Source organism: Chroicocephalus ridibundus, chromosome 1 (genome assembly GCF_963924245.1).
Source record: "Chroicocephalus ridibundus chromosome 1, bChrRid1.1, whole genome shotgun sequence".
NCBI classification, from domain to species: domain Eukaryota; kingdom Metazoa; phylum Chordata; class Aves; order Charadriiformes; family Laridae; genus Chroicocephalus; species Chroicocephalus ridibundus.
Window position 1 is genome coordinate 24,523,583 of NC_086284.1, and position 15,981 is coordinate 24,539,563.

Below are 15,981 nucleotides of genomic sequence, written 5' to 3' on the forward strand. Positions count from 1 at the left end.
CAAGTCCCATCAGATGTATTAAATGAATGACAGTCAGAAAAAAGAAAACAAGGTGCTCTGCCATAAAAACTAGACATACTGTATGGCTATCTTGCGTATAACTATTTACCTGAAATAGTTCATGTAGTGTAGTAAAACAGTGAAGAAAGCTGTAAGTGTTTGTGAAAGTCTACTGCAGTGTTCCAGATAGGTAACAAGTAACATGAAGCTGCTCCACATGGCTCCAATGTGCTGATTTTGTCATGCATCATGTTACCACTTTAACCAAAGCCTTTCTTTCCACACTACCTACTGGATATACCAGGCTCCCAAACACTTTGAATCTGCATTATTTATTTAAAGCTTTCAGTTGAACTCATCATGTTCTCCCAAGTGGCAGTGCCCCTCTCACTCTCAAGAACAAATTGCATGTAACCAATCCACTTGATGATGGAGAAGGGGCTTAACTCAATGTTGTACATTTAATACTATTCAAGTAACCTAAAGATTTTGTGTGTTGATTCACTCACAGCTGAAACAATAATTGTAACCAACATCAGATTACAAAGATGATGAGAGTCAGTGGTTCAAGCAAAGGGACAGAAGTTAGAAGTGTATATAGAAAAAAGTTGATTCTAAACACAACTTTTCTGTGCATAACAATAATTTCTCTATAAAATGCAAGTGTTAAAGAGCACAGAGATCTACTAAACATTATGTTATCTTTTAAAGTAAAATTTACAAAAGAGGGGATCATCATTATCCTTATGTGACTGAAAAGCCACCAATTACCCAGGGAAGGGGAAAGAGGAGGAAGCATCAAATAATTCACAACATAACAGGATCTAAACACACACATGCCTCCAATGCAGACTTAGATATATCTTTTTCTAGTTCATGAGTGATTAATTTGTTTAAGTATTTTTGCATTTTAAAGTGTTGGTACACAACATAAAACTTACGCATAAGCAACACCACTAAAAGAACAGATTTTCAGATGAGCCAGAGAATATTAGATACCTAATAATTAAATAGCCCATATAGATAGCATTTCATCTTTAAAATTCAAAACAGACATCAGCTCATTATATTTAATTAATTTCTCTGTGAGGAAGGAAAGAAAACATTTTACAACTAAAAGAAACAATGAGGTTAGGAGCTCTAAGCCAAGACCCTCCAAGAAACTGGTAAAATAAGAACATGAGAGTCCTCAAAACAGCTTGGTCTTGAGGGCAGAGTCCTAGTATGTCATGAAAACTAGATTTCTGTAAGGTGTCTCATTGGTGTGGAGAAAAAAAAAAAAAAAAAAAAAATCAAAAGACTAGTATTTCAGTGGGACTCGGGGAAAGAAAGGGAGAGAAAGGTATTGAAGGTTCATCAACACAGGAACCCTCCTACCCCCCATATTCTCTTGAGGTCACTGCCCTGCCAGATTCTGACACCTACCAGTCAGAGCACACACTCACTGCAAGTAAATGACTCAAATCTAGGAATCAACATAACCATTTGACTAACATCCTTATTACGCTAAGTTTCCAAACAAAAAATTTCATCCAATGTGAAGTCACTAGTGCTTTCTACTGGCTTCAAAGACATTTTCAAAGCCCAGTTGTTTATCTGTGGGCAGACACCTTTCATTCCCTATTGCATTAATTTTTAAAGGGGATACAGAGTACAAAGATTATGTTCTTGATCTATTTCCTTAAGCAATTACAGCAGTATGTTGATTTCATGCAAGTTTTTCTCCATTTTAAATATTTAGAGTTGTTGGCAATATACTTTTAGTGTTCTCTTCCCACTTCTGACAGGCTGTCCTTTTTCATCACACGCATCGTGTGATCTACGAGTTCATTCTCCTCTCACATCCTGTAATTATGGAGCTTAGCAGTTTATCCTTAGGTGAGAGATCCAATTAAAACACTGAAGCTTCAAACGATTTTTAGGACTTTTTTTCTGTATTAATACTCATTAGGGAGAAAGGTGTGCTAATAAAATAAAAGATAATGAAAAGTACTTACTCTAGTCCACGCAGTTGTTTCCAAGCCAGCTTTCAGGCAAACGGTGACTACAACATACTGCAAGGAAAAAAGAAAAGAGTCAACTTCAGTACTAACACTCTCAAATTCTAAGGTGTTCACGGTCCAATCTCCCCTTTACACCTAAAAAGTTACTACCATTTAGGTACCAACCCAGGGCCTTGGCAGTGTGGGATAGGGGAAGGACAGAGCAGAAGATACTGTTCGTGCATGTCTGTGAAAAAAAAAGAAATGAAAAAAGAAGGGGGAAAATCATGCATACGGAGTAAAGTTTGATTTTATTTTACTCATACGCTTTCTTCTGGTTTACACCATTTTCTCATAGTATAAAAAAAGCTATGAAAAAATTCTATCATTAAAAAATTGCTAGGATACATAAACTTACAGTGTAAACTATGTTTCCAACAAATAAATAGTCAATTCCCTGGCCATTTGTGAATACCGCATCTGAAAGAAAAACAAAAATTACCACATGATTTGTTATCAGTTTACCAACAAAACAGATGAAATCATAGAATGCTTCCAGGGATGGCCCATCTACCATTCCTCTGGGCAATCTGCTCCAGCCTCGTTTCAAAAAAAAGGAGATTTTCAGGAGAAAGTAATCGGTCCCAATCTTGCTTTTTAGAACATTTAAAAGCATGGTAATGCAGAAGTTTTGCTAAGCCAGGCCTTATCCGCGATGCTTGGATAGAGCATATGTATATCCATAGTTGTAGCTGCGAGAAGCTGTCCTTGGGAAAGGGGAAGTGTTTGCCAGACCCTAATGTGTAATTTGCCTATAAGAGCTGAGGTATGTCATGTCAATTCTGTCGCTGTCTGTTCTGTACAATTGACACCTCTAACAAATCCCATTATTTGCTATGCCTGTGAAGAAAAAGCCTGTAAAACACCAGCTGATTTGTGGTGACATAGAGCTGAATTAAGAAAAAATGCAAAAATTTCATCTATGAAGGACACATGTAACATCTAAGAGGTTAATTGAGTAATCGAGCATCATTCAGTCTCCACCCACCCTTTCTCTAGTCAGTGTGCACAAGGGTAAGTACATGTTAATCTATCATTTGAAAGTGCCAACCTTGGCAACACTTCAAATATCTGTTCAGTCTTTCTTAGCCCTTGTTGAATAAAATCGGAACACCATGAAAGCACATTCGACAGCCACGCTAATGCCAAATGAACTCGTACTCACAGGAGCTTTCAAGCATTACTCAAGCATAGTAAGTATTGCTATTTTCACAGGTTTTAAGATAACTGCTAAAGAAATACACAAACAGCAGGGATGAAAAAGGCTTAAGATAAAACCTTGGACCTGTTCCTAAACACATACTGCCTAGCACACTGCTTCTACTATGAGGGTACTGTTTTGCTAGATTTATTTGCAAAACTGGATCTGACATTCTTAAACTAGGTTCATCTACTTAGTTAACTACATTCCTATAACGTAGGTCTCCAAGATCAGTAAGCTTTTAAGTCTACAGAAAAGAGTCCCTGACACCCTGGCTTTTGTGGTGAAGACTCCGACTAGCTTATGGGTAAAAAGACTACATATTTAGTCAGCGTGCAGTAACCCCAAGCTACTTGTTAGGGTTTTCTTCTACAATGGCCACATGTGGTTGCCTCTGAAGAACTAACAGGTTGTGAATATTTTCCAGAAGTTGCTGGTTCTATATACCTGCTTTCTTTTCTCTTTTGAACCCCAATTACTAAGAAACAGAAGCAGACAGACTGGTCATGAACACTGCAATAGGAGCTAAAGCCTGAGACAGCTTGGTTAGGAATTGATTTGGTTTCCAGCCAGTGGAATCTCTATCAGCCCAGCTCCTCCCCCGGTACTCTGGCTTCAGGCATTTACCACATCATTCACAAATAGACATTAAGTTTTAACAGTCACTTTGCTCCTTCCCCTAGTGTCAATGAAAAAAGTGAAGAGCATTAGAGAACTGAGCCTTCCATGTCCAATGAGCCCTGCTGATGCCAGAAGTCTCATTTTATTCAGAAAAAGGCATTCCTAAACACACGTTGGTTTTGATAGATCTAGAACAAACTGACCTAATGACTCTGCCAGTATATTACTCGAGTGCAACATGACAGTGCATGTTTAAGTAATTGAATAATTTTTGGTATAAGTCTCAATTTTTTTTAAAGTTACATTTTAATGGAGTAAGTTAATGCCTTTTTTTCCCAGTGATTTCCATGACCTTCCACTTTGGGAGGCTAAGCGGTCCTTAAAGGAATGGTATTTCTGTTAACGAGAACAGCAGGACGCTCAGTGAACATTAATTTCTAAAACTATACAACTGTCCGTTCATGGGCTATATGCACTTCACATTCTAAGGAACTCGAGAGGTTAAAACATATCCCAGAGTTAATGGCACATTTTTGTCTCTGGCACTGAAATGCCTTTTTCACTTGGAAATACAAAGAAACTTGAAAATTCAATATTCGTTCCTCTTCAGAAAGCAAACTAAGCGACCTATTCAAAGGAACTCAAAGTTACCATTTGAGCGGGTAAATATTCTAGTCTTACCATTTTAATTGTTGAAATTAAAAGTACGTTATCTATTTAGGAATTAGAAGAACATTTATGGAAGACTAAACCAAAACCTGTATTTTTCTTTAACTGTAACCACTACAGACATCAGCCTGAAATTTCTGAAGTTGGATTTAAAAAGGGGTTATTTGAGATTAACAATTCTCATAAAAATAGTGAAACAGAACAACAAAACCCCTCAAATCGAGAAAACCTACCAACCATAAAAATGTCCCCCTCCCCCAAAATTGAATCGAGCTCCCAGCCTACATCCAGAGGAAAGGGAAGTCCTTTCCTGTATGGTCCATTAGACAGCGTGTGAAGCTGCCACTTAAGGATACGATGTTTTACTCAGCCAGGTAGAGAAACATGAACCTGCCTCCCACAAGTATATATACTATCACGCCTCTGATGTGAGCATTCGTCTTCCCTCCCTTTCACCTTCCTCCCCAGTTAATCCATCCTGGAGCTGAGGTGGTTTTCCTGAAATAAGTGTTTTCCAGGAAAGAGTTTTAGTTTTGAAAAATTCGTGGGCTTAGGTAAATACTCTTCCCCCCACTGCTGCCCCAAATTCCTCATCTGATTAATCCTATTTCTTACAACAGTAAAAAGAAACAGGTTTCCCATGTTTTTTCCTGCCCACACAACTATATTGTAAAGCTAGGTAGAAACCATATGGGATTTACTGTTCCCTGAAATACCATGTAGTTGCTTTACCTCTCATGGAAAGCAAGACTTAATAAGCCTAATTTGTAAAACAAAAAGTCTCATTTCCCCAATATCTCTGGCTCTTGATCTGGTCTGCTTCCATTCCAGCCAATTCATTTTTTCCACAGGCTTTAATACTACTTTAACAGTAGTATTTTATCCTACATTTTACAGTACTGTGTTATGGAATGGGAAAGATCCAACAAAATATAAGCAAATGGTTGTGATACAGCTGCTGTAAGAACATTATACAGTAAAAAGTGGAGATCTCAATCCACTACAAAAAAAAAGTCATTGTATAGAACATTATTCAGTATTTGAGTAAGACTTTTTGGCAAAGCAGCAATTTAATTTTTCAAGTATTAAAGTTTCTATATGAACAATAATTACGTTAAATTAGAGTAAGTTCTGAAAGCCACTAGGTAACTAGCCAAGTTCAGCAGCTACAGCCCATTGAACTGTCTGTCCGTATTATTTTCTTGCGACTTGTCACGACCTCCCGTTCCCCAAACACACTGGGCTCTGTAAGACTGAACATCAGTTACTGACATAAGAAATAATGAAGCCCTTACCATGCTCCAGCACTTTCAGTGGAAACCAGAAGAGAATGATGGAATGGATCAGGGCATTGATGCAGTGACCCCAGAAAACCTGAGGGAAAACAAACCAAGTCGTCAGTAAAGTCCAAAACTCTTGACCTCTCTCAAACTCCTAACAAACACTTCATTGTGTAGTTTAGAGTCAGAAAATGTTTGTCCTGAAGTGAAATACCTAAACTTCTGCAGGATCTATTTCCTCCTACAATTTCTGTTCTTTCGTAAGAAAACACTGGTCCAGTTGGATGGTTTTATTCTAACAACTTAAAACATAATAGGCCAGCATGCTTGCTATTTAAGATCTTCGTCAAAATACAGCAAACAGATGGAGTCAGCCTTCTTTAATTACCTCAAAGAATGATTTTAAAAGACTGATTCAATACTATGAAATGTTCTATTTCTTGGAAGAGCAAATACTTTGTGCCCCACAATTTTTAACTTACAGATAAGGCTGTTTCGCAAACTAGACCTTTACATATTCTACAATTTCCTCTCCAAACAAAGCAGTCATGCAGCTTCCTTGAACCAGAAGTACATTTAGATGTGAGACTGTTATGGAATAAAGACAGAATACCAAATGCTGGTATTTTCCAGCATTTAAATAGCAAAATGAAGTAAAATGTGTTCTTCAAAAGTCGAAGTCCAAATAAACCAATCAAAATTTTATTTTCTGAAAGAACTATGGGAAGAGCTATACTAACTGTGAAAAAGCCCCCTCATAGAGAGCACGATGACAACTCGTACATTAAATAAAATCAAGGCGATGTTATCCAGTTCCTATGAAAATGGTAAACTCACCATTTACCAGTAGCTGTGAATTGAAAAATCATACTCATATACAAATATTTCTTTGAATCAAGATTTCAGGACGAGTTTCAGTTGAAGCCATATCAGAAATCCTTATTTAAAAACGAGGACTCTCTTTTAACAAAAAAAATACAATCCCTTGAAAAGAACTGGGAGGCAGAACAACCTTAATCTCAGTGGCTAAATGAAGCAAGAGTAACAGTGGGGAATAAGTTATTTTCTGATGAGAAAGACCTGGAAATAAGAGTGTTCATTGTTGTTCTTAAAGAAACAGACTTTCCCTTACCCTTGTGTTGAACCCATCAGCATTTTGAGTAATTTTGTATAGCTGTGGAAATCTAAGCATGCTATCTTGAGTACACGATCGTTCAAAAATTCCCAGAGTAAAGGGTGGCAGCGCTGTGAAAATCTGAAAGGAAAGCATGTACTAATTAAAAGCAGCTATTAGTTTTAAGTGGATCTCAGATAATATATCAGTATCTAGACAACAGCAAAATTCCCACAGACTTCAGTGAAGACTTATGACCAACTAGCGTGTTATTTGACATAATTTTCAAGTGTCCAAACATGAATTTCAGCAATTCATAACTCTCAAATACTGACTTACAAACAATAGAAGCATGAAAGACAATTCTTACTATTGATCAATTAGCTAAAACACAAGTAGTTAAGCATCAGTAGTTTCTGATGTACCAGCTAATCTAGGGAGGGTAAAACACATCAGCTTGCAAAGGAAAGACAACGTGTACTTTTTCAAGAAAGCCTTGTGGGAATGGGTTCAAACATAGCTGCAATTGTAGCCGTAATTAAATATGTAATATGCTTAACCAAAGCAACCTTTATAGACAAAGCAAATGTGGAAATCGCATTTAAAAAAAAAAATCTACTGAAAAACAAAGGCCATTCTGTATTATGGTACTTTGGGGATTCTCCAGGCAGGCATGGACTGATAGGAACAAATTAACTGCAGTACGTGTCTGTGCTATGGGCAGACGCCTAGATGACCGAGCCTCGGAAGCTTTCCAGGAGAGGCAGCAGGACACTTTGCCAGAAGCAGAGTAAATTAGCCTCTGCCGAGTCCCACATTGCTGCTCTTAAAGTGTTTCCAGGATCTGAGGCAGCTCATTTAAAGCCAGCTTGGGTATCCACGTTTCTTGCGGTCTGCAGCGCAGGCACAATGTGGAAATAATACCAGTGTGCATGTCTGAAAACTAAACTTCATTCACTTCCTTTTACATTAACAGTTTATATCAGAAGAATAATATCTAATCCTATACATACATTATTTTTAACCGTTTGAGAAGCGTTCTTGAAATTAAGCAGCAGCTTGAAGTGATGAACCGTTTCTAGCATGTGTGCATGCTTGCAAAAGCTGAGCTGTGGCTCCCACCAGCCGTGAGCTGGCAGTCGGGTAGTACACAAAGAGAAACACAGAGGACTAGAAACTAGTGAGAATCAATAATTACATCCCTAGATCCAACTGGGAATCTGCTGCTTCTGCTCATAAAGTGATAAACCAGATGGTTAAAATGGCAGCAGGCTGGGGGTGGGGATTGAAACTAAGATCACTGGTCCAATATATTCAAAAAAATGGGCACTATCTCATACAGCATTAAGGTATTTCCCCACGTTTCCCATTTTTATTGGGGCATTAACATTCTCACTCGAAGTAAATCTTCTAGTGTTTTTGTTTATGAAGGTAAACTTGCAGCGTGAACCAGTGCAGAAGCAAGAATTACAATGCTACTATTATTTCCTACACGTAACATTTTAATGAGACTACTCATGAAACAAAGGGTTAATCTGCACAGAAGAGAATGACAGAGATAAAACCACTTTAAAATCTAACCCCTTCAAATTGCAGAAGTCCCCAATACCCTACCAGCACTTGATTGTTCACCAGTCTACGTAACCAGTTCTAATTTTAGAAAACACCAACTTACAAAACAAGGGTTAATTTCTACTTCACTGATTCTAGAAGATGAGAGTTTCATACATGAGCTTTATGTAGCGCAGGTAGATCCATCAAATCAGGTTTAAAGATAATAGATGCAAATATCTAAACACAAATGACAGAGACTGAGTAACAGTCAGGAAATTAGGATGAAGAGAATCAAGGGAGTGGAAAATCCCTGAATAAATATCTTCCATGAAGAATATGAAATCTTATGGAATATGAGGGTTTGTGCCGTCATTTTTAAGATTAATGTGACAGAAGTTAAGTGTTTCCATTAATACTACTCACTGATAGAGATAATTTGCTCGCTTTTTCTATATTACCATATATTTGGAATGAGTCTGCTTAAAGAAAAAAAATTAAATTTCCTCCCTCCAAAGATAAATGCAAAGGATTTTTCAACACTAACAAAGCGTCCTAATGGCTTATAAATCCAGACGCCAGGGCACTTACCAGCAACGTTACAGAGGTAACAGTGCGGAAAACACCAGCACAGGTCTATGGTATGCTATGGAATTTGGTCCCAGAAATCCTCAAGCCTTTAATCGATGTTATTGATCAAATAATATTATTAAAGTGATAAAGACATGTGGCACAGTGTGGCACACTGCAGAGCACGGCAAAAATCAGAAATCACTCCTGGACTGACACAACCTGCTCTTGGGTCAAGTGAGAAATGCTGGTGACATGGCAATGCTACATCCCATTCCGTACCTAATATAGCATGAGCCAACCCAAAGCACCTGCGTGACACTTCTCTGAGCACCCTACTGTTACAGGGTCTGAGGGGGGAAAAAAAAAAAAGGTCCAAAATCGAAGGTTAAGACTCTGTATCTATTTTGAACATGAACAGCCAGCAAAATATTCAGTACAAAAGACTGAAGACACTTTCGAAGAGGAAATTAAATTCAATCTAAAAGCTGCAAAGTTTTATGGACATCGTATTAGGCCAAACATGCATATTTTCAAGTCATTTTCCCAAATTTATTTTTGTGATAAAAACACCATCCAAAGTGAATTTTTATCTACCTCAGAGCGGATTCAAAATGGCTTTTACAAATGAACTCACCTTTCCCGATATACATCCAAGACCGTTACCTGTGAGAAATGGGATGCAACAAAATAACACACAAGTCCCGAGCACTATCATGTCAAAACACGTAGCACTTACCACATTATACAGACCAATGCACCATCGCTCAAATAAGATCTGCCCAGAAAATCCATTAACGAAAGCAAACCAAAGCTGAAACAAAGACAGACAAGTTACAAGAAGCTTTAGATTACTACTGTGGTACATGTTTCCATTTACAGTAGATAAGTGGAAGACACACCACCATCTGGAGACAGCTGCTTGTCATGCTAAAAATAATTATCAGCAGTGCCAGGCAGTTATTCTCTTCTAAATTCTTACATCTGAAATACTGCCAGAGTACTGCTTATCCAAAATAAAATACTCAGGTGATGGAGCAATTTGCTGTATTTGCATTATTACTCTAAAAAAAAAATAAATGGCCTCAAACTATTTAGAAATCCTTATTGCTGGCAAATTAACATGCTCGAAGCCAAAAGCCAACCTTGTTTCCATCACAGTCAGCAAAGATCGGAATTTTCAAGGTAAGAGTGTTTTGATGGATACTCTGCTTGACTTCTGTATCCTACTTTTACAGTCCCAGAATTAGTGATACCGACTTACCACTTACATAATTATATCACAATTTTATTTTCTACATGTCGTAAACATTACTATTTAATAAACTATCGATTTAATAATGAAACACTGGAAGAGGTTGTCAAAAGAGGCTGTGGAGTCTCCACCCTTTTTACAAGTTTACAAACACCAAGTGGGTAAGCCCTGAGAGGCCTGGTTTGAATTTAGCATTCACCCTACTTGAAGCCAGAGGGCTAGATGGCCATCAAGTTGCCTTCTAACTGACAAAGGCTCAGTAATGCCGCAATCCCAGCAGACTGCTGTAAGCAGCAATGTGTAGGTAAACTCTTTTCAGCATTTCCTTGGACCTAGCTTGCTTGAGCTTACTTCTTATCTTGTTTAAGCAGCTTTTTGAAGCAAGAACTGCTTTACTGAGTTGGAACAAAGTTTCTCAGTCAGCAGGCATTGAAAGAAGCTTAGGAAAGAATTATCTTTTCCCAAGTAAATTTGAAACCTGAAGAACAATCATCAGTTTAAGGGCATCCTGAAACAGTTTGCACATGAATCACTGCACTTAATAGATACCAAAGGATTTCCGTGAATTTGTGTCTGCAGTCCCTTTTGAAATCCACAGTGCATCACAGCGCTTCGTTCAGAATTAGTTCAACACTGTGTGTGGAAACACTCCCCCTCTTCACCCCCTTTCAACATGTTTTGTCTTGCATTTACTTTACAAGTTGAGGTTGCACTGGATGCACTAGGCACTGCAGAGCAGCCAAATGATGCCCATGCCTATTCCCTTTTCACTGCCTGAGAGCCCACGGCACTGCCTGCCTGGCATCTTTTCTCACACCATTCTGTCTCTCCCGTATAGCAGCTCTCACTCTCCCACCAGCATGATTTACTCTCTGGCTCACTTGCACAATACTAGTGTCCTAGCAAAATACCTCAGCAATCAGTTAACTGCATCTCATCTGGCCTCTTCTCTGCTCCCACCCAAAATGTGTATAGAATAACTAGAAAGGAGGACAAGGGAAGGTAATAAGACCGCATTCAAGTCCCACAACTGTCTTCATGGGTGCAATATCTAAACAGCCTGGGACTCAAACATGGGACAGAAACACTTTAGGGAAAGATTAAAATATTTACAAGATTGACAAGAATAAGGAAAAGCTGTTCAAATCAGCACTATGGCAAGAAATTAGATTAGCAGGCTAGACAAAGTGAAATGTTTTCTGACACAACACATGGTTGATTTATGGAAGTGCCTGCCAGACAGACGATGCTGTGGATGCAAAAAGCAAGTAGGAAAGAATCATGGAAGGAAAGCTGGAGACCAGATGAGTCTGCCAGAGAACTACCACTGTCCACAGAAGACCAGAAACCAAGGTTAGCTGAACCTTTATTCTGCCCCTTTACAGCTGCTTTTACATCTGTTCTATCACCATTCCTCTTTAAAATTAATCATCATTCTAATGCACTTTCACTGTTCAGTGAGAAGCAATGACACTGATCTCAACTCATTTGCTTATAGATATGCCTTGCACAGTAGGCCAGCTATTTAGACTTATTTCCTACTTTTTATTTATTTTAACATTCGGCTGCTCTTTCTAGCAGGGACTCACTATTGATTTCACCCTACATTATCCTAAATTTTGTGCTTTTCTATACCTGCTGCCCTTTTTGCAGTCTGTCATTTACAAGTGCCCCTGTAAGCTCTCCTAAGGGCCAGCTGTTTCATTCCATCTCCATTTAGTTAAAATGGATCAACGTAGTAAACTGCAAAACATTTCTCCAGTTTCCTAAAAAAAAAAAATCCCTTTTCTTTCACATTGTCAATCATGCATCAATTTAAATTAAGTAAGCATTTAAGCATTCATCTCTCCAGCTCTGTCCAGAAAAAGGACTGAAGGAAGATACATTCTACATCCCAACCTTTTTCCATCACTTCTACTCTTCTACTGAATGATCACTGCTCTCTGCATCTTACTCTAAAGACTCGATGGCCCCAAGTAGCATAGTGACTAGTATTACTCTCGCACTTGGAGTGTTTCAACCAGTTGTGTACCCCAGTTCTTCAAATGAAAGATATTGAAGATCTTGGGTAAAAAGCCTGAGGTCCCAAAAGAAATGACAATTAATTTGGGGCTGTCAGGTAAGGAACTTGAGAGCTGCTTCTCCTAGGAAGAAACAGAGCTTTAAAGAAGCATACTCCCAGATATTTAGCAATGATGATCCAGGCATTTATCACCTCCAGGCTTCTTGCAATTAATTAATCACAACTATAAATGAGGGCAGCATTCCTAGAAAACATAAGTAGTTCACAAGTCAGAAGCCTGTCTGCCTAGCTGGCAACCTCAGCCTGTGTTCTGCTCAGTTTTCTAGATTCCACCGGGCAAAGCAAACTTCAAAGGTTTGGTAGCAAATGTTAAGGTCTTTTATGACATTGGCTCATGCTACTTAGGAAACCATTGCGTTCTGAAACCATAGCCTCCCACAACTAGTCCTCCAGCAACAGACTTTTCCGATTTTCCATCAAGAGGATAAAACAAAGCAGCCAGAGACTTTCTGTAGCTGGCCCACGACTAGAAGAAAAGCCCCAAACCAGGCAAAGCTAACATCTTAGATTCACATTTCCCAACAAAAGTATTAGCAGTAATGAAGTGAAGATACAATCATATAAAACTTAGAAAAAGCAAGGCAGTTAAGACGTATTACAAAGCAGTAGAGAGACTGTCAAAGTACAGGTGGAAAATACCCTCTCAACAACCCAATTCTTTCTACTCAAAGTTCCTACTCTACCATAATTGGGTGACACAGAATTCATTAAAGATCCTGCTAAAACCACCCTGAGATTAGTCCTTCGCTATAGGAGAATATTGAGATGGATGTGCCTGACTGTGGTAAATAGATACCTAGGTGTCACCATCTTTAGGCCTTCCGCAGCTTCTTTCAGCATTGAAAGAGTTTTCTACCGAAAAGTTTTCTCCTTATTTCAAGGCTGCTATGATTTTAGGTGGGCAAGAAGTAACATTCTGCTATTTCAAAAGCCAAATTTGAACTATTTTTCTTTTGGCAGGATCCATACAGGTGAAAATTAGAAGTGAGCACATTCCCAACTCTTACGCAAGTCTGCGTGCGCCACACACCCCAAACAGAGGGCAAAAGCTGTTACAGTTACGACGCACTGAAAAGTAACAGCTATGCTTTTCTTTTCCAGAGATCCACATTATCAAATGCCAATCAACAGAAAGAATGTCATATACTTCCTCAATATCTTATAGTGTCAAGAGTACACCAGATACTCTGTGTAAAATATACATTTATTTCAAATTTAACACAAGCCATAAACTGTCATGCATGGTTTAGGGACCAGCTGTTTGTGGAGAGAATATGGTATTCTTTAAGGTCAGCAAAGAAAAAAAAACCAAAAACCACCAACCCTCCACCTCAACATTCCTGTTAACAAAATGTACTAAATATATTTGGAGTTGCAACAACCCATGCTTGACTCAGACTTGGGAAGTTGGTAGGAAAACTTGCCAAGTCTGCCTGGCTTGCCAAGCTCCAGGGGTTTGCAGGGCTCGACTCCAGTGCTGCTATGAACAAATGGACCTGAAGTTATTAAACCGCTTTTCTGGCTGGAAAAAAGAAACCTTTTCACTTTAACTATTACCTGGCTGCCAAAAAGCTGGAAAAGCTTATTTGTAACTCAGTTACAAAATATCTGTATTTTTCTCCCAAGGAACAAGAGGTCCAATTTAAATGTAAAAAAATTCAGACCTAAGGCTGAAATCTGGGTTGATATATTGCTGCACTTTATTACAGCAGATATTGCGAAGATCTGAAATCAGTAGGTATCGTGCACAAAGAAAGTGAAACATATTGCAAAGCAAAAACTAGCCCGTTTCCTGCCTTGAAGTGTGGCTGCTTTCTTTAAATAAGAAACCCCACTGCTGAAGCACTCGATGCCAGCTGTGATGTGGGCACTTTGCCACCAGAGAAGGTGGGGGGGGAGAAAAAAAAAATAATAAAAAGAAAAAAAATGAGACTGCTGCCTCCTTCCAGAGGTCAACAAAAGCCAACAGATGGTAATACTTGGTTAATATTGACTCGAGCTGCAGGCAAACTGAGGATCTCGAGGTAAAGCAGTCCCGCACTGCTGTTTTGAGCCACGCAGCCTATCCACCTGCTCTAGAGTATATTTTGAGAAAAGATCAACTATTATTTTCAAAAAATATTCCCACTTGAGCAAGTTGGAAGGCAATTTTAATTGCATTATTGCTTCATGCATAATTACAGCAACAGTAATGCCCGAAATAGTAGGAACTAATTTATTTAAGTGCTCTAAGGCACTGGGATAGCAAATCATCTATTCTAAATGTGTATATTTATGATGTCTTGATAATAGACAGCTTAACGAGTACTAGAAATGTTTTCCCAATTCTGCTAAAGGGCACAGAAAGCTAATGTAGTCAGAGCATCAACAATTGCCACAGGCACCAATTATAGCCGGACTGGATGCCTTTACTGTTCAGAAATGAGTTAAATTCTCAAAATATCTTCTCTCAGCACACACATATTTTGCATGTTCTTACCAAATAGGCTCATTTACACTTTGCCTAATAAAGCAGGTTTGTGTGTCTCCTGTGCAGTTCATTAATAATGTATCCCGATTAAAAACCTCTCGTTACAGATGTCTGTCTCAATGCCGGGCTCTTATTCCTGCCCAAATGCACACAGCCTAAAATAATCCCTTCATTAGAGAATGTACAGCACCAATTTTATAATATAGGTAAAGAGCCTTATTAATAAGATTCGACAGGGTAGGCATGGCTGCCCGAGACTCACTTGATTTGCCAAGGAATATTTCCCTTGCTCCTTTTATACCCCCACCGTTTATTAACTCTTTGCTGAAAACAGCTTGATATTTTTCAATTGAAAAGCATTTGCTCCAGGCCTGTGCCACCTAAACAAGTGTCCATTTAAGCTTAAAAATAATCTCAAATCTTCTCTGTCGGTGTTAAAAATTATTTTTAAAGTTTCATGCTGCTTTTGTCTCATTAAAAAACCCCTATGCATTTACTACAAAGCTTGGTCAGACATACAGATATCAAAGCAACTAATACAATAGAGATTTCCTGGCTTTAAAGACTAATTTATTAAATAAACCTGAACAGCTGTTATTTCTTCTGTTGCTGACTACAGTTTATATTTCAGCATTCTAAAGCGTGCAGTTTTATCAGCTTCATCTTTCTCTGTTTATAGAAGAGGCACATACAGAAAATTTGATTTCTTCCTCATACATGTTGTTTCTGTGTCCTCTTCTCTACCCGATCAGCTGCCAACATCCTTCTTCCAAAGCACTGGTAACATCCAACAGGAGAGGCAAGCACAGAGCAGAACAGAAGGGAGAGGGGCACGAGGGGTAAGAGGAGTATCACCCCACAGCTACATAGGCTAGCAAATGAGTTTAAATCCTCACAATAATTCTGAAGACTTTAAAATAAAATAAGAATTAGCAAACCTCTGTTTTTTCTCAGTGGTTAGCATTAGATAACAATCAAGTTTCTTGCCCCAGGAGTTTTGAGCGTTGTGGAAAGATACCACATCTGCAGATGACTATGCAATGTACACCAAAGGATCTAGCCATTAAGGCATGATAAGATTGCCTCTTCCAGCAACACTTGGCCCTGATATACTGATTAATGTGT

At 38.5% G+C, this 15,981-nt stretch overlaps 1 protein-coding gene across 4 annotated transcripts in view; it reads right to left on the bottom strand.

Annotated features, from left to right (window-relative positions):
* ATP8A2 (ATPase phospholipid transporting 8A2) overlaps positions 1–15,981 on the bottom strand; it is a 353,486-nt gene that overhangs the window by 106,864 nt on the left and 230,641 nt on the right. For all 4 annotated transcript variants that reach the window (XM_063331450.1, XM_063331475.1, XM_063331458.1 and 1 more), the window contains exons 28-32: positions 9,788–9,862; positions 6,946–7,068; positions 5,829–5,907; positions 2,401–2,462; positions 1,998–2,054 (exon numbers count right to left, since the gene is read on the bottom strand). In XM_063331450.1, the coding sequence (XP_063187520.1) occupies positions 1,998–2,054; positions 2,401–2,462; positions 5,829–5,907; positions 6,946–7,068; positions 9,788–9,862 (396 nt within the window). The remainder of the gene's footprint in view (positions 1–1,997; positions 2,055–2,400; positions 2,463–5,828; positions 5,908–6,945; positions 7,069–9,787; positions 9,863–15,981) is intronic.